Here is an 18,583-nt window from a genome sequence, read left to right on the forward strand (position 1 = left end):
CTCTTCTTCCCCATTATTAAGCTTGAGCCAGCTCAGGATGACCCCTTCAATAGATAACCTGGTTATGACAAACCACCCTCCCAAACTAGAGGATAGAGTCTCTAAATGGGAAGTCAAGGAAATGTTGGATGCCAGGTCAAGGTACAAGTAAGTTAACTGCTGTAGTATTTAACTCAATCAGAATGCCATTTTTAGTGTGAAATTCAATACAACAATTTCAACTCTGTGATTTTCTTAATTAGGCAACTTTTGGCATCAAAGGTGCTGGAAAATATCAAAAATTACCTTTTGGGATATCTTTTTACTTAAATCTATGTGACATGCAAAAGAAATTCTTATGAAATTGGCAGTGTCATGTGTGACATGCAAACTGAGTAAAATACTATAGTATTTCATCTGGTGGAAAGACTACGACACTCTGCACGACTTGTAGGTTTGGGTCAACCATGTCTGCAACTTTTGCCTCAATGCCCTTCTGGATTATGTGTCAGGATGCCGCATTTAAAGGGGGGTGATGTCAGGGGAACCACTTTAGCCTCCCTCAGATGACAGATGCTCCAACCAATCTCACCACCTCTTCGCCTAGGCTACACAATAATGAATCTGTCAAGACCCTCCCAAGGCCTGCAACACTGCTCAGGCCTTATGTGCTCTACAATGGCAGTTACAGATGACGATTATATAATTAGCATCCCAGCAGGTGGACCCTTAGAGTTTCTGTTGAAACAGGTGGGCAGGGGAGGAACGAGGCAAATATGTGGTATGTAGGGTCAAAAGAAGGACTAGAGAAACTACAGGTCCATGAAGCCTATATATGGTCATTGATAGGTATGGGCACAATAACAATCAGTAGTAAGAGGCAGTATACTGTCATATATTTTGATCCAGTGTCTGTGTTGTGCATTGCATTGACCAAAAAGTCCTTGTCAAAAATTGCCACATATCAAAAGGAAAATTTTTGGTCCCAAATTTGAGAAAAGTGGTAGACACTTGATTGATATAAGACAGCAAGACAGGCAATCACTCACCAGTGCACATGACTCTATGGCAGAAACACAGAATTCTACCAAAAAAAACCTTTGATTTTAATTGATGAACAAATTGTTTTCTTAGTATGAAAACCTGAAAGAAAACAAAAGCCCCTTCCCAAAGCAGCAATTTTGCTTTTTGGAAAGTGCACAGAATGTTGTGTTTTCTTAATGATTTTTGTTGTGTAAAACAATTTGTTTTTGGCAAAAGAAATTGTAGCCAAAAGTAGTACTGTTTTAACTAACTTTTGCAGCCTGAATTTACATTGCCAGTGAACCGGTGCATTGTCATGCTCGTAGCGCTGAGGTGGCTTGATGTCGTGCTCCTCTGGATGGCGCACAACGAGCGGTGCGGCGCGCCGGGAATGATGATCGTCTGTTGCCGTGGCAATTGCGACGGCCGATGACCATGGCAACCGTCCGCGGATCACTTCACACACGATATATATCGTGGCCATCCTTGACCTCCCCCGTCATGGCGTCCACCCTCCCGCCCGAGCTCGTCGCGCACATCGCCCGGCACAGCCCGCCCGGGGAGACCACGGCACTCAAGACCTGGGCCCTCGTCGGCTCGGCGTTCCGCGGGCCGGCCCAGCGCCGTCTATGGCGCGCGCTCGAGCTGACAAACACCGTGAACCCCTGGCGTCCTAGCGCGCTCTCGTATACACGCGCGGCCCGGCACTTTGCGGAATATCCGCACCTGCCGGGGTATGTGGCACAGCTGACGCTGTCGATTGCACCGGAGTGGGACGAGGACGATCCAGTGGAGGACGAGGAGGGGCTGGCGCTGCTTCGGGGGATCTTGGCGCGCATGCAAGCGGTAGAAGAGGTGGAGGTGTGTGTGATGCGGAATCGCGAGGCGCTGGAATGGGAGGAGCTGCCGGGGATATTCACGGAGTGCGTCATGGAGTACGTCCACACCCGGGTCGGGCTGCGGAAGATGACGGTGCATGGCTTCACGGCTGTCCCGGCGGCCGTGTTCGGCCGTTTCATGAGCGCTGCGCCGACGGTCAGCGTGTACGACCTCGAGGTCGCCGGCGCAAACGGTCCGCTGCGCTCCGCCGGGCCGACGCGGTTGCGAACGAGCATCTACGATCTCGCAAAGCCACAGTTGGCCCAGTCGCTCCGCCCCTACACGCGCTCGCTGCGTGCTCTCATCCTGACCACCGCCAACTGCCACGGCCGACACGAGCTGACGATCCCGGACATTTGCGCCGCCACAAGCGACACGCTGGAGCATCTCTCTCTCGAGCTGTTCGGTGTGTCCCTTGGCCCCATCAGTTAGCACTCATTGATAAGTTTCGCCAGAAACGAACAGCTACCTCATCGACACCGGCGATCTCCGCCTCCCACCCCTCCCGCGCCTCCGGTACCTCCACATTTGCTTCGAACACGAAGACTACGCCGGTCGCCGCCCACGCGGCAATCCCCGCCCGCCGGACACAGCCCTCCCCGCCATCCTCGCACACGCCCTCGCCCTCGGCCCGCGCGTACCGCTACCAGCCCTTGCGCAGCTCGACCTGCAGAACCAAATCGTCGGCTTCGGACTCGACGACGACGGATACACGTACCCGCTCGCGCTGGCCCCCCTCGACGCCGTCCTCGCGCGCTACCTTCGTGCACGTGGGAATGCAGCCGTGGTGCGCCACGTGATCCAGCTCACACATGTCCGCAAGGAGGGGCACTTCCGCATGCTCGCAGACACGGTGGAGGCGGCGTTGCCCGAAGCGTGTGCCGCGGGGATGCAGATCGTGGACAGTCGGTCAGAGTGGCAGATTGATATGGGGGACTTTTGAGGACGGGATACACAGAGATTGTTTGTTCTCAAATTCGAAGTATATATAAAAGGACTACGGTTAAGCGCGCGGGGGTGCGTGTTCTGTGTGAGTCCACCCAGCGCTCGCAGTCACTGGCACCCGTTCCTCCCATCCTTACGAGTTCAGAGTCACGATCGCACAGCCTGCCCGAAATCACAAGGGGGGTTCAAGTCTCGAATCATGGATATAGGGTCAGAAAGTTGTTTTCTGACCCCTGGGTCCCCCTCTCCCCTCCTGCCATATCAGGTAATATGTTCCCACGATTCGCGTCATGTGATCACTGATGCGATCAAAAGGTGGGATAAACAATTCAATCTTTGTGAAACTTTTTTTTTGCAAATTTGGACACGCGTCGCCCATCCACACACAACTTGCCATGGGATTGCTGACTCCCCTTGACTCTCAGACAATAGTGGATATCGTGTTTGTGGGGGTGGGTGACAGAGGCTGTGCACAGGGTATATAAACCAGTCGGTGAGACGTGTGTCCTGCAGCAACTTGACGTAAAACATGTTCCCCGACTTCCCTGTCCAGGCTGCCGGTGTCCAGGCTGCCAGCTCTCCTGAAGGTTTCTGGCACCCGACAGATTACCAGCAACATGACTCTTTGTACAGCGTCCTGGAATCATTACGGTCGGAAGATAGACTCGGAAGCAAGACTGATCACAATGATCAGGTGGTGGCAACGTTTGAAAATTCGGATTTCCACCAATTTACTGTCCAGGGTGGCTCTGAGGATAGCATCATACAATGCTTCCTGGAATCATCAGGGGATTGGGAAGCTAGACGCAAGAAAGTGGTGGCAGAGTTTCAAAATCCGTGTAAGGGCAACCCTGGAGACTTCGACGAAAGCCTAGCAGGGGAGGATCCAAAGCGTGAATAAAAGCTACGGAAATACACGGAGGGACCGACCTGGCAGGGGAGGATCCAAAGAGACAAAACTCTAAGGGTCTGCCTGCTAGGGCGCCAACTACATACTGGTCATCCGTAACTGCCGACATAGAGAAGGCCTGAGCGGCATTGCAGGCTCTGTCCCAAGGTGACCGTAGGGAGGGTCTTGACGGATCGGTGATTGTGCGGGCGAAGGAGGCCGTGGACGATGGTCGGGGTGGGTCGGAGCGTCCGAGGGGGCGCCGGTCGGATGCGCCTCGGATGTGTTCGGAGGGTCCGAAGGAGGCCGAAGCGGGAGTTCCCCTGACATCACCCCCCCCCCCTTAATGGGCCAGATTGTTGTTCGGCGTCACGAAAAGCGACATGACAGCCTCCGGCCTTGACTGCCAATAATCGGTAGCGCTGCTATTCTAGTAAGTTCTGCTAGATTAGTCAATAGAATGTGGTAGAAAATGGGAGAAGCCGGAGGGGCTGGGCTGAGTAAGCGCCAGCCAGTGACATCATTCTCAACACTTATGAATAGCTAAAATACTAATACCCTGATATGGACTGTCAGGGGAACCCCTGCTTTGGCCTCCTTCGGACCATCTGAGCACATCCAAGGCGCATCCGACCAACGCCCCCTCGGACGCTCCAACCTACCCCAACCCTCGTCCTCAGCCTCCTTCGCCCACACAATCACCGATCCGTCAAGACCCTCCCAACGATCACCTTGGGACAGAGCCTGCAACACCGCTCAGGCCCTCTGCGCTCTATGTCGGCAGTTACGGACGACCAGTATGTAGTTGGCGCCCTAGCAGGCGGACCCTTAGAGTTTCTTCTCTTTGGATCCTCCTCTGCCAGGTCGGTCCCTCCGTGTATTTCCTGTAGCTTTTATTCACGCTTTGGATCCTCCCCTGCTAGGCTTTTGTGGGAGTCTCCAGGGTTGCCCTTACATGGACCTCCATTTCTGCCCTACTAGTATGAGATCTACTTTTCATAGCTTTTATTAACTATGAAATAAAGTTGCTAAGCTGGCCCCATTTATCTACTATTATTTGTCCCAAATAAATTGTGCCTGGGATCCACTTTTTGGCAGAAACCCAGATGTAATAAGAAGAACCTATGATAACCATTTTAGGACCTGGCCCCATCTAGAATGGTTTCTCTATTCCCAAATTTTATCTTGGGAATCAAGCTAAGTAAGTATACTGTACTATTTCAATCAATTAGTCCTGTCACGGTCACATTGACTTTTTTGGCCGAAAATTTTCTGCCTGTCACAGGTCACAGCAAGTTTCTTTGGCCCTAAACCGTCCCAAAATGGTAATTTTTAAAAGTTTCCGCGCCTACGGCGCGCAGAACTTCCATATAAGGCAGGAGGTCACACCAAATTCACCCCTTGGCTGAATTGCACATTTCTGCCACATGTGTCACAGGTCACAGGCCCGCAGAATTGAATGAAATAGTACAGTAACCTATGTTGGGGATATTTCCAGCCTATGGCTATGATCCCCCCATAGAGCCTAAAGCCATGTCTTTATGTGCTATCACCCATCTTATCTCTTACATTATCAACCAGGGCCAAAATCAATAGTGGAAGTCTTCTTTTAACAGGTGATGTCATCATTGAATATGAACTTGCTAAAATATAATTTATATAATAATTATGATCATAGTTCTTCATTGACCATGCAGAAGGCACAGTGTCATTAGTGTGGATAGATTGGTTGTATTAAAAATTATATCCCCCGGTAAACTCCCATCTGCGCCGCCATGCGCTCAACCTGACCGGGTGTGAAATTGTTTTTGCAATCATCGGTGCTGTAGTCCATGAAGTTGTGGATTGAGTCGTCGCCGGGAAAGCCGGGGCATGTCTTGCTGCGCTCGGGGCAGCCGTAGGTCGGGTAACCCTGCGCCGGCGTATCGTCCACTGAAAGTGAGGGTTTAGCATTCCGAAAAACGGGGCGAACATTCACGCACCCAGGTCAGATGAGCCGTCACATGTGCCTCGACCTCCCTCGCTAAAGACGTGGTATAGTCCCATCCAGTGTCCAACCTTGAGGACAATGAGCGAAAGTAATGGCAATGAAATTGAAAGATTGGGTAACCTCGTGAATCAGGTTCGCACCAAGGTTGTAGGGCTCATTGGTACCTCCGGGCAGATTGCTGTACTTGAACACAATACCATCGTCTTCGGGAGCGTCGTTGTAGTGGAAAGGGAATGTGCCGTAGCCGAGCAGGTCGAAAAAAGCTGCACTTCCCTGGATGAACCCAACGGAGTACAGGTTGAGCGTCTTTGCGTCACCTCGGCGCAGGGCAGCTTTCATCGCGGTCTGGCTGTCAATGCCATCATCGTAGTTGGAGGCAGTTTCGAACCAGTGTTTGTTGGTCGTGCGGGTCGTCTCGACGAGCTGAAAAGAATAGGATGTGTTGACGAAGGCAGCGTTAAGTACAGCCATTTGTGTAGCAATCTGCGAGTCCCTATGAAAGGGTATTAGAACACTCCACCGCAGATGGGATACCAATGTGACGCACGGTACATTGCCACCAGAAAGCTCCGTCGAGCTGCGCACAACGTGGAAGTAGGTCGGGATGAATTTGGTCGCAGCCGCATGCTTCAAATTCTTTACAGCAAGCCCCGTCCGCCGGGCGGCGAAGTCAGCCTCAAAGGCATCCTTGTGCGCGGGGGAGATCCCGGTGCCGCAACCATAGCTGGAGGGACACAGTAGTTTCAGTAATGATCGTCAAAAGGAACTCGATGCCCCACGTACCTGGGGCTGCGAGACGTGAGCTGGCTGCCAAGAGTCGACAGGATACTGAGTGCGACGACGAGTACGCTGAGGGCAATCATGGTCGAGCAAGGGAGACTGGTGAGTCGCCGAGTCCCCAATATTCCCGCTTTATACGTTGACGAGGTAACAAAACGACCGGAGACACCCGCCAAGTGCAGACGGCAAGATGACATTGGAAAGAGCCGCTGCGGAACAACTTGAAGCACCGGCTGCGGAACAAGTGTCGCCAGTGAGACGATACCGGATCTTCACGATTGCCTGCCTAATCCCGACTGACAATTCCTCCAGGGACGCGTCAATAAAGGGCGGCACATTCGAGATTGGGGGGGTCTGAAAGGCAGCCGCTTGAGAGTGTGGGCATGGTTAGCATTACAGCGACACGGATGACCGGAGCCTGGGAGGTTGCTGAAAGGGGTGATGATGCCCTCGTGGTGGATGATTGACGATTCGTGACACCGGCTGCTCCTTCACTGCCTCGAGGCGCAGCCGATGTCGTTCGTGGTACCAGCCACACACCGCCTGGAGGAAAATACATACGATATGGTACACAAATGTTTTGCTAGTGTTGCAGCGACATCTGTTTCCTTGTCTCCGCCTATCCAAAACACTTGTTAATACAGCACTGGGAACAGATAGAGGAGGGCGGTGAAGTCCCCGAGGCAGCGTAGTCAACGTGAGACGTGGACGGCATGAGGGGACTATTGCCGGGCTGCAGCCTGAGGAGCTGGCTTAGAGGTCGAGGAGATGCTCAGGCACGTGGGAGCTGGTGCCTGGCTTATGTCGCTTTGCCACAAAGAAGAAACATAAAGAACACTCACCGGGGTTGACGACTCGACGAGTCCCGCTAGATTCGGCGGTATCCAGGTGCACTGCTCCGCCAGCAGCCGTTGTTCCTGCTTTTTCTCGGCCTCTAAGGTGCGCGGTCCGACATCGCTTTCCGATTCACAGTGTCGAGGGCGGTGCGTGCGATGTCTAGGGCTCCTGCAGCGCCGCCGCAGCTTGGAGGGGCGCCATTTCATCGGCCTCCATATCGAACGAGTGGTGCGTTAGTCGCGCACGCGGTATTCCAGTAGCTGCAGGCGCGTAGATGCGACGGGGCGGGGCGGGCAACGCAGTCACGGCGGTGGGAGGAGAAGCAAAGGCAGCTCGGCTGCGTAGTCATGACATTGATCAATTGATCTCACATGACGTCTGTGATGTGATGAAGTACGGCAGTTCACATGCAATCAATTTCCAACCAAAAAGGAGGAAAAAATTATAGGAACACTGGCATACATAAACATTTTAAAAAAAGTTAAGCCCTCCGACCGACCGTAACATGGGTGACAATTGCAATTTTTGGCAGTCCCGGAGCCATCGGCCCATATCAATGGGTATAGCAATAGATAGTATGTATCAAGAAAATCACCATGACCTGCAACCCAATCAGTCAACTCGACTATTTTTGTGTAAAATGACTACCATCCATCTTGCATTGAGGCTAAACAACTTGAACAGAACATGAAAAAACTTGGAATTAGGCAGCACTATCTACGAGCACAACGCAACGACATATGATCATGTGCTAGCTAGCCCCCACACCACCCGCGGGGCCTCACGACTTGGCCGCGTTCGCCGTGAACTGCGCGAACGTCTGTGTCGCGTTCGGGTTGATCGCGAACGTCATCCCTGCACCTAAAGGTGGCCGCGCGTCAGGGAGAGAGAAACGGAATGGCAGCGGGCGACTCACGGCAGTGCGCGCCCGCCGCCTGCTGGCACGACGCGAAGTGCGGCACGGTGTCCTTGACGGTGTACACGAAGGTCGGCTGCGAGCCGTCCAGGTCAGACAGGCTGGCATGCGTCAGCATGTAGATCTTTTGAATATGTGGGATGCTTACAACCCGGAGTCGAACGCGTTCGGCCCGACGCCGCCCGTGGGCGGGGGGCAGATCGCGCCAGAGAACGGGGCGGAGGTGATCGTATCTGCGGGTATGACATCAGTGCTATTCTCCAGGGACTGGGGGGACTCACGGTTGCGAGAGAGCCTGCAATGCACAGTTGTCAGCCATTGTACGAAGAGAACGCTTACGCAGCCGAAGGGACGCACACAGTAAACGTGATCGTGTCGCCGACCGCGGCGGTGACGACAGTCGGGGTGAACGTGAGCCCGTTGTTGGCGCCGACCGCAACCGCGTGGTCAACTGCAATCACAGCGGCGGGAGCGAGGAAGAGGAGGAGTGCTTTTGCGAACATGGAAGTCCTTGAAGTGGGAGTCTGCCAATGTGGAGTGGGAGGCTTTATAGCGCGAGGCATTGGCCGCGGCGTGTTTTCTCGCAGCCTGCACGCGTTAACGTTCCCGCCAGGCACGACCACGGCGAATGACCAGCTCAATATTGGCAAAATCCGGTAATTTCGGCGGGAGGAGGGCGAATAAGGCTCGTCTGGACTGCAGTGTGAGAAGCTGTACGCGGTAGGAGAGCAGCAAATGAGATATCTGGGGTTGTCGTTATGGGCTTGGCGCCGATGGCGAGATGCTCCAACGACGTCGCTGCTGCCTTGGTCGCGCCATTGAAGATGGCCCAGCCATGGGGAGCCTGAGCGAAACAGCAATGTTTCGGGGATATATCGTTGCTAGGTACGTGCGGCAAGGAGGGCGACTTCACGACGGCACGCTCAGGTGTTCGCCATTGTCGACGTTTCTAGTCGCTAGCAAATGAGAGCCGATCGTTTTTCGTCGTGGGTCCAAAATAATGTCGTAGTACGACACGTGTGAATCAGGGTTAAGCTCCGTTGCAGGCCTGGGCCGTTGACAGTGGGGTGCAGGAGACGAGGAGTCGAGTGAAAGTTGCGTGCGCCGGATCGAGCGATGGGCGGTACGGTAGGGTGCGGGGGATCGTCGGACTCAGGCCCGGGATGAGACTTACAGGTGCGCAAGGTCTGGCGAAACAAAGCCTTCGCCGATGGTCAGCGGCTTTCACACGCGGAAAAGGCTCACCAGCGACCAATCTGTCATCTGCGCATAGTCAGCCCAGGAGAGGTAGTGCTGGGAGTGAACGGGTGAAGCGGGGGCCGGCAAGGCGTGCGTCGTGGGCGTGGGGAGGAAGGAAGGAAAGCCACGTCATCAAATCAGTGATCCATCAATACATGACGTTTCCCGACTTGTCCCGGACCATCATGTGGGAGCCTGCGAGCCGGGTTTTCTTTCCTCCGCGATGAGCTCTGGCCCTGGTATCGTCTTCTACGACATCCCGTCGCAGCACGCGCGCGTCACCTGGTCGCCCAACCCCGCGAAGACGAGGTGCGTTCCCATTAAGTAGAGCAAGATCCGCGCTGATCGCCCGCAGATATGCGCTCGACTTCAAGGGACTGGCGTACACCACCGAGTGGGTCGAGTACCCGGACATCGAGGGCGTCGTGAAGGCGCTCGGCGGGGCGCCGACGGGGAAGAAGGCAGACGGCCGGCCACACTATACGCTGCCGATGATTCGCGATTTGGGCACCGGTGCGTAATCGTGCTCGCTGTGCCCCGCCTTCTCGCTGACTCTGGGGCAGGCCAGGTCGTCACGGACTCGCTGAACATCGCGATCTACCTGGACAAGACGTACCCCGACAAGCCGCTTATGCCCGGCGGCGACTGGGCGCTCATCCCCGCCTTCGAATCTGCGATCCAGCCGCTGCTCAGCAACCAGCTCCCCTTCGGCATCCCCGCCTCGCAGGCGCTGCTCAACCCGCCCAGCGCGACCTACTTTCGGGCCACACGGGAAGTCATGTTTGCGCAGACGATGGAGGACATGTTGCCGGCCCCCGGGAGCGAGCGCGAAACCACACAGTGGGCGAAGGTCCAGGCCGCGTGGAACACCATCGACGGCTGGCTTACTACTGCGGGCACCAAATATTTCGGCGGGGCAGAAAGGAACTACGCAGACCTGTATGTCGCCGCGTATGTGTTCTGGATCCGGACGGTGTTCACTGAAGACAAGTGGCGCGACTTTGCAACGTGGCATGGGGGACGTTGGGCACTGCTGTTGGATACCGTCGAGAAGGATTAGATTAGCCCCCATTAGTGACAGAGCGTGTTATTGCTCATGTGATGAAACGGGGAGTCGCCGGAGGAATATCATGCGGCCATGCCTCGGGCCTCGGGGCCATGAGTTCTTTGTCTTCTGTTCCACCTAGCTCATCGCCTGAGTCTCACTCGGTCTTTCAAAGAAGGAGAAATGGTTCAACCTGAACACGCTCGTATCTAGCAGGTGTAATCAGTGATTCGTTGTGGATTCGAGTGATCAACAAATAGGCGGTTTAACCGTTTCTACAGCATGTTCACCACAGTTTTGACTCACTGTCAAAATATTTTGAGTTCTAGATGATCTTAGGGCCTAATGTAGTGCTGGCCAGAATTATATTATGGTTGATTAAATATTAAATATATTATATGTTTGTTAAATATGATTATGTTTGAATATATTACATTATATAATGGCTATACTATATTATGGTCAGAGAATGTTTAACTATATAGCTATTTTCCCAATCTGTGTGTGCCTACTAATATGACTCAACTTTGTCTGATTTAACCTCCATAGGGCAGATTTAGGTGGTTTTCAACCTATATAGCAACCGAATATAGGCTGGAAAATACATCTGATTTAGGTTGTTCCCCAAGGCAATAAGTGTTTTAACCTAAGAGGAGGGTGGTAAACTTTCCTAAATCAGCCGAATTCAACCTAAGGCTTACCAGCGTTATCACAGGTTATTCTTAGGTTCATTTCATATAATCAACGTTAACCATACAGTCCTGGCATACTTTGAATCAATGTTATATGTGATGAATTATACAGTGATTCCATCAAGCAATACATGATGACTACACCACCAAAGTGTCCCCAGCTGGTATCCAGCCAGACCTTCCAGCTGGTTCCTACATAATTTGACATATGGGTCTTAGTGGTTTCTATCTGATATCCAGCAGATATGCCCAGCTGGAAATTTCAGCTGGATTCCAGATGACATATTTGTCTGTATCTTAGCACTATTACCATGTAGATTTAATTAATGAATTTTTGCTTTGTAAATTCAACTTTGTTTTATTAATATGCAAACACAATAGCCAATACACACAAGGAACAGTATTTAAAGGGCAACCATACTAGTAAATCAGACAATGTCAGTAGCTAAGAACTTTAGGGCCAGTCACACCGGACTGACTTGGGTGACTTAACAATTGCGATCAGCAATCAGGCGCCCAATGTCATGTCACATGTGCTTCCCTTTGATCTGGATATGTATCTGAAAATTTTCGTCACACATCCTTCTTCTCTTCTCTCCTTCCCCTCCGCCTCCAGAGCAGCGGCGCCAGGCTCACCTGCTCTCATTTCCATACCAGCCAAGGGGTACGCGCCGGCGCAAGCCGAGACGTCAGGGGGGAGGGGAGGGGGGTGGTCTGGTGGCCTTAATTCACTTTTCTTTTGTAGGGTACAGAGTGGCTGGGAATGCTATTAATGGTCTCAGAATGCATATAGTTATCATTGAAAGCAGATTTTAGGGCTCTTCTAAGGCATGTATAAGCATTTTGATAGGAATTTCCTATTTAGGTGGTGATGACATGGCCACGTCACACCCACGTCACACGTGCCAGCTATGCCTGCAGCCAAAATTGGTTTTATAATGATATCTGCAGAGTGAATGTGGGTAGAGGGCACAAGAAGGGACACTATATATAGAGGAAATTAGTAGTACTGCATGACATTTTCACCAGTTTCTGGCACCCATCAAGGAATTGCCTTTTTGGGACATCACGTGCAATCACGTGGTGTGTCGTCACACAGGGAGGGGGGGTGTCCAGTGATCGCTAATTCACTTTTCTGACCTGATGTCGGGGGTTTCAGGTATGCATACCTCTTGATCCCAGCTGCGGGCAGGCACCCTCATCCGTGCCATTGCTGGGACACTGCCCCTCAGTGCTACGCATTGGACCGATGACGATGGTGAAGAGCATTATTGCTACTCTCATCGGTGCATCCTCTTCCGTCATGTCTTCCGGGCTTACTGACGCCCTTCCTAGCCCTCGACTTCATGTCAACCACACAGGCCATCAACAAGTGAACAAAAAGCTGCTAGTGCAAATACTCGTACGCTTTCGGCTCGTTATTTTCTGGGTAACTGGCTCGGACTGTCATTTATAGTTGTGGACCTCGGCGGAGATATTCTTTCGTCGGTGAGTGCTTCTGTGGTTAGATTTCTTTTGCTGACTTAGTATTTCCAGTGCTCATGGGAGGGGGGTGTTAGCGATGAGCTGGCAATCGTGTGTCGGATGTCCAAGCAAGGGTAGCTATGGCGCGATGTTACCACCCGGTTGTCTGGTGACCTGTTCGCTGTCGTGCTCGGGCACCGGCGTGCCGCAGATGCTGCGCCAGCAGTCGATACAGGCGCAAACCTGTCTCCTGTGAGCAAGTTTGGTGGCCTGGTCAATGGCGCTGGTGGTGGTGGGGTTTTGAGTGTAGTAGTACCTGTGTATTCCATACTCTCGCAATATATATATTTTTTGTGTAATTTTCTGTTTCGTATTTTACCTGCCTGCTCCATGCTACCAGATGAATCATATAAAAGTTACCTGGACTTCCAGCTGGGACCCAGACCTTCTGGATCCATCATGGATCCATTTGCGACCAAACATGGTTACCATTGGTCACTGATCCGGGGACCGGCCGGACATGACATGTGTCCACCGTGGATTTTTCAGCTGTGACACAGCTGGAACCCCGTTGGCGGTGTACTATAGTAGACATCAGTTTTAATAGTACTCACTTTTGAGATTACTCTGCTGAACATAGTGTAGGACCTCTGATCAAGTTTCTAATACTAAATAGGCACTAGCCAACTCAACCCTTGGAGCAATGTCCCTAATTGATTTTGAAAGTCCCTATACTGTTGCACTTTAATCAATTCGTCATGGCCTGAAGGCTATGACATGCCTGACGAACTTAGTAATTTGTCAGGCTGTCCCATGAGGTAATTTCGGCACTGGAACAGAGGAAATTTCCTTATTTGGACGTCTTTGGGGCAAAATTTCGGTGGAAGAGGGTGACTGATGAAAGAATTGGTCAAATTGAGGTGCGCATGGTTTGGATCGGGCCATTGGGCTGCCTTCCCGCGGGCCAGTCAGGCCTGACCACCTGCCCACTCTCCCCAATTCATCATTCCTCCAATCTCTTCCTTTCACCCCTATGGGAACCCTACACAATGCCCATCCGATCCTACCCTTCATAAGTCCTTGTTTATATAAAACCCATATCTACAGGATGCATTTGTTAGGCTAATATTGTCTATTCTCTGGGCTAAACACCCATTTGTTCATGCTTCCCAAACCATCCACAGTCAGGCACCCTAACAGGTTGAGACGACCTGAGCCTAACACCGACAGGCCTTAAGAATTGGCTGAAGGGCTGATGCCACTTAAGTAGTCTAAGACTTAGGCCAGTTTAAGTAAAAAGGAAATGGTTACTCCAAACATCTAGTAAGTACTCTGGTTGCTATCAGAGCTCTTTGAAGGACTCAAATATTTTCGGAAAAACTATTTGTATATGAAAGATTTGAGCCTTATATAGGTGTAAAGACACTGAAAATATAGTGTATACACTCTAATTTCTCGAGTTCACAACCCATACTTATATCTATATACTTTCATGCCTATGAGCTTGGATAGCACACCCTGTCACAGGCCCATCATCAGGCAATTGATGGTGAACATATTGAAGAGTTAATATCGTCTGCGATGTGTGTTTAAAGGTTTCAGATGCATACATGCCTACACATATCCACATACACACATATAAATTTATTTGAAAAAAAAAAAGTTCCACAAACATTGAATTTTTATGCCACTTTTTGATCACATCAGTGGTCACATGATGCTGATTATGGGAACAAATTACCCTATATGGCAGGAGGGGGAGGGGCGCAGGCTTGTAGCCCCTTGCACATAAGTATGCACATACACATAGATGAATTTTTGTGAAAAAAAAGTTTGGCAAAGTGAATTTTATAAGTTTTTTAATGGGTGATTCACATCTTGAACCCCCCTTGAGCCAGAACTTGGGTATGTGGCTATGAACTTGCTCGAGGATACTGTAGTATTTTACTCAGTTCGAATGTCACGCGTCACACTGCCGATTTTATACGAATTTTTTTCGCATGTCACGCAGATTTAAGCAAAAAGACGTCCCAAAAGGGTAATTTTTGACATTTCTGGGCGCCTCCGGCGCCAAGAGTTGCCTAATTAGGCAATAATTCGAATTGAAATTTTCGTATTGAATGTCACGCTAAAAATGGCATTCGAATTGAGTTAAATAGTACAGTATCTAATGTGAACGTAGAATTCTACGATAAATATTATGAAAAACATGTCACTCTGTGTCCTCATCTTCATCCTCCTCTTCATCGTCTTCATCCATCGTATCTTCCTCCTCGTCATCTCCCCCCTTCACTTCCGGGTCCTCCTCAACATCGCTCTCTGACGGTGTGACCTCCTCCCGCGGCGTGCCCTTCTTCCCAAGGGGCGGCACGACCACGAACAGCACCGCATCGCCGTAGATATACTCGATCGTCGCCTGATTTCCGGTCGCCATGTACCGCGACGCCGTCTCGTTGTGCTTCCTCCGGGGAGTGACCCACTGACAGTCGACCGGGTCGCCCCCGCCCTCTGCGTCGCCATCATCTTCATCCTCCATGTCCTCATCATCGTCCGAGCGCGGGGACAACCGCCCCGCGTGCCCCGCCGCGTCCTGGGCCACCAGCACCCGCCCGCGCCGCTTCATCGCGCGGCTTAGACTGTTGAACTCCGTGTCGAGCCACTCGAGCTCCATCTGGCTCCCCGCCATCACCTGCCGCGGCTTCCGCTTGCTCCAGCTGTACTCCTCCGTGTCGTACACAAGCCGCACGAAGCTCCCGAGCCCCACGCGGCTCGCGGCCGACCGCACGCGCGCGTCATTTCCCTTGAGGACGCCGCGCAGATATGCGTGAGAACCGGTGTTCAACTCGTCGCCCGCGTTGTCGATCGTGTCTGCCGCGGTCTTGTCCTTCTCCTTGGCCGTCTTCCCCGCCGCGGTGCGCGCGGGGTACTGGTGGCTGAGCCCGAACGCGAGCAGCCCGCCCGCGCGCATGAACTTGGGCTCGGCGATGAGGGCCCGAAGTGCCGTCTCGAGCGCCTGCTCCGGGGCGGGCACGATCCGGCTGCCGGGCGTGTACCCCGCTCGAGCCCGCGGCCGGACGAACAAGTTGTAGGTTAATGTGACGCGGTGCCCGGTCAGGACCGGCTCGACCGCGTGGACGACGTCGCTGTAGAACGCGACGTAGGCGACGGAAGGGGTCGCGGCTGAGTGTTCCGACAGAAGCGCGCTTGAGTCGAAGCGCCCCGTATGGGAGCCGTGGGAGAGTGTCAGCGCGCCGCCCGTGTGGGGCGAGGGGAGCACAATTACGAGGGAGCCAATCATGGACTCGCTGCGTGGCGTGTCCTTGTGGTCTTTGAAGAACGACCCGGGCCCTGTATGGCGCCATCAGCGACGGGAAATAATGATACTCTCAAAGCGCACCATAGACGTTCAGCTTGTACATCTCCGCCACCAGCACCGCGTCCTGCTCGTCCGCATCACGGCCGTCGAGCAGATACGGCGTGACCGCCTCCAGGATCCCGCTCGCGGCAACATCCAGCCGCGCCGCAAACTTGTCGACGTCCAGCTTGCCCGCCTTGCGGTAGCGCTCGTCCAGCACGTCCGCCGGCCCGAGCCCGAACGACGCCGGGGCACACGCAGCCGCCAGCTGCGCGACGTCGCCCTCTGCAGGGGCGCAAAAGTCGACGAACCTGTGTGCGAAAGACTGTTCAACGCGGAAGAAACGCAGGCAAGGGACCCACCGTGTCTCGCCCGCATCCCCGCCCGTGTGGTAGTACACCCCCAGATCATCGCCGCTGACCAGGTGCACGCCGGCCGTGTACGGCAGCGTCGCGCTGAGCTCGAGCGCGCTCGAGAGCACCCGCAGGTGCTCGCTGGCGCTCCAGGTGCCAGGCATCGTCTTTGTAGTAGGAGGAAGGGAAGAGGCCAGACGGTCGCGAAGAAACAGCCGCCCATGGTGATGGGGTTGATGTCGATCGGCGCTTCCGTGGGCATGACGACACCCATCCGCGGCCGGCGCCCGTCGAAGCTTCTGTCTCCGGTGTGCGTCCGTAGTAACAAAGGCCTTATTTTTTTTGGCCGACGGCCCGTTGAGAGTCGCATGACCCATGACAGGTCCATCCACTGGCATGAATGGACCATCATAATATCATAACATGGTCTTCACTCACATTACTACTAGTAAACTCACCTAATAGGATTGTAGCCATACTTAATCACTGAAAGTAGCATATTCACTAGGATAGTAACTCACCCAAATCCTATGCTCACACTATGCTTCACGCTCAAAGGAAATGTTTCAGTCATGACCGTTTTCATGCCTATTATTATTATTATATTAAGCAGATATTGCTTGAATGTATGCACATGTTTGGCACTGGCCTCAGCAATTCATTTGCTCCACATTTCCATTTTTGCGTCACTGCTTTTAGTGGATTATTACGAACTGGTAAGACATCAGCCAAGGGGTCAATTCCATCGCCTGCCACCCAGCTGTCCACCCTTTCCGACTCCGACACTTCTCCCAACAAGTCCACGTTGTCAGCAAACAGGTTTGCAGCACTGTCAATGGGTTAGTGTTTTGGCGATGTTGTGGGGAAGATTAAAGATAGAGAGATTGATGTCAATTGGTGACGTGCTTCTTATCATCCCTTTCCTTTCCTGGCCATCTTCTGATTATCATGTTCTCACTGGTTTCCTTGGTGATCTCGGCCTCTCCAGCTTTTGACTCAAAATTTTCACAAGTCCAACTCTAACTCTGACATACTCTGATTCCGACTCCTACCTTGACAACTATTGCTCCTGTTTCTTGTAGGCAAGAAACACAAGAGGGTGTTAGGGGAACCCCCGCTTCGGCCTCCTCCGGACCATCCGAACGCATCTGAGGTGCATCCGACCGGTGCCCCCCCGGACGCTCGGACCCATCCCGACCCTCGTCCATTGCCTCCTTCACCCGCACAATCACCGATCCATCAAGACCCTCCCAACAATCACCTTGGGACAGACCCTGCGACACCGCTTAGGCCTTCTGCGCTCTACGTCGGCAGTTACGGACGACCAGTATATAGTTGGTGCCCTAGCAGGCGGACCCTTAGAGTTTCTTCTCTTTGGGTAGTCCCCTGCTAGGTCGGTCCCTCCATGTATTTCCTGTAGCTTTATTCATTTGGATCCTCCCCTGCTAGGCCTTCATCGGAGTAAAGCTCCGCACGAGTGTCAACACCCGCGGATGTTTGCACAGGTACCTGCAGGAAAACATCTGCAGGTTTGGCATCCGCGGATACAGGTATCCGTTTCCCACGGATGCCAAGAGTACAGGTATGACTCTGGAAGATCTTAATTTTCATTATCTTCTATATATTCCAGTCACTACAGTCTTCTTATGCCCTGTAGTGTCCATATCCACCTGTGTAGCCCAATACCCACTGTGTACTATCTAGTTCCCCCCAGCGGGGTGTCGCAGATAAGCCATGCTGCTCTCAGCATTGCCATAGAACTGAATAAACCTTGGAAAGGAAACTGAATAAATCTGAGCAGTTCTTAGGTTTTCACCATTTTTCGCACCAAGTCCACATGACTGGCTATTATCACCTCACTCATAGTATGAATAATGTTGAATAGACTGGGTATTTCCTAGTAGCATTGTATATAGTTTAGCTTATTAGTATATGTATAGCTATCATATAAGTGTATTCTGATATGAATAATAATGAATAGTAATGAATAATTCAAACCCTCTAGAGACTTGGGTTGAACTCAGCACCTGGGTTATATGTGTGTCATGATGTGTGACAAATTTCCCCAAAAGGAAATTTTCACTATTTGACTGTATAATCATCAGAGAATGTCACAGATCGTCACAAAATCAAAGTTGTGTATTTTGGCTATACAAACAACTTTCATTAAGTGACCTATAGTCGCAACTGAATAATT

At 52.1% G+C, this 18,583-nt stretch overlaps 5 protein-coding genes across 5 annotated transcripts; 2 read left to right on the top strand and 3 right to left on the bottom strand.

Moving 5' to 3' along the window:
- Window positions 1-1,503: 1,503 nt before the first annotated feature.
- MIND_00912900 (uncharacterized protein) lies at window positions 1,504-2,824 on the top strand (the record flags this gene model as incomplete). The annotated part of the gene is made up of 2 exons (XM_037365766.1): window positions 1,504-2,287; window positions 2,337-2,824. 2 exons carry the CDS (start codon window positions 1,504-1,506, stop codon window positions 2,822-2,824), a joined length of 1,272 nt encoding a protein of 423 aa, XP_037217178.1.
- Window positions 2,825-5,456: 2,632 nt separating this feature from the next.
- MIND_00913000 (Metalloprotease) lies at window positions 5,457-6,568 on the bottom strand (the record flags this gene model as incomplete). Its single annotated transcript, XM_037365767.1, has 5 exons — window positions 5,457-5,647; window positions 5,698-5,773; window positions 5,826-6,198; window positions 6,253-6,429; window positions 6,489-6,568. 5 exons carry the CDS (start codon window positions 6,566-6,568, stop codon window positions 5,457-5,459), a joined length of 897 nt encoding a protein of 298 aa, XP_037217179.1.
- A 1,535-nt stretch (window positions 6,569-8,103) lies between these two features.
- Window positions 8,104-9,501, bottom strand: MIND_00913100 (uncharacterized protein; the record flags this gene model as incomplete). Its single annotated transcript, XM_037365768.1, has 7 exons — window positions 8,104-8,183; window positions 8,239-8,339; window positions 8,387-8,471; window positions 8,520-8,533; window positions 8,596-8,929; window positions 9,413-9,440; window positions 9,484-9,501. The coding sequence occupies 7 exons, from the start codon at window positions 9,499-9,501 to the stop codon at window positions 8,104-8,106; spliced, it is 660 nt and encodes a 219-aa protein (XP_037217180.1).
- A 199-nt stretch (window positions 9,502-9,700) lies between these two features.
- MIND_00913200 (Glutathione transferase fungal specific class A) lies at window positions 9,701-10,537 on the top strand (the record flags this gene model as incomplete). The annotated part of the gene is made up of 3 exons (XM_037365769.1): window positions 9,701-9,786; window positions 9,833-9,990; window positions 10,041-10,537. The coding sequence occupies 3 exons, from the start codon at window positions 9,701-9,703 to the stop codon at window positions 10,535-10,537; spliced, it is 741 nt and encodes a 246-aa protein (XP_037217181.1).
- A 4,353-nt stretch (window positions 10,538-14,890) lies between these two features.
- On the bottom strand, window positions 14,891-16,784 carry MIND_00913300 (Fe2OG dioxygenase domain-containing protein; the record flags this gene model as incomplete). Its single annotated transcript, XM_037365770.1, has 3 exons — window positions 14,891-16,026; window positions 16,076-16,344; window positions 16,396-16,784. 3 exons carry the CDS (start codon window positions 16,782-16,784, stop codon window positions 14,891-14,893), a joined length of 1,794 nt encoding a protein of 597 aa, XP_037217182.1.
- Between the last annotated feature and the right edge of the window lie 1,799 nt (window positions 16,785-18,583).

This window comes from Mycena indigotica (assembly GCF_014461135.1).
Source record: "Mycena indigotica strain 171206Taipei chromosome Unknown Mind.scaff0008, whole genome shotgun sequence".
In the NCBI taxonomy this organism is placed as follows: Eukaryota; Fungi; Basidiomycota; class Agaricomycetes; order Agaricales; family Mycenaceae; genus Mycena; species Mycena indigotica.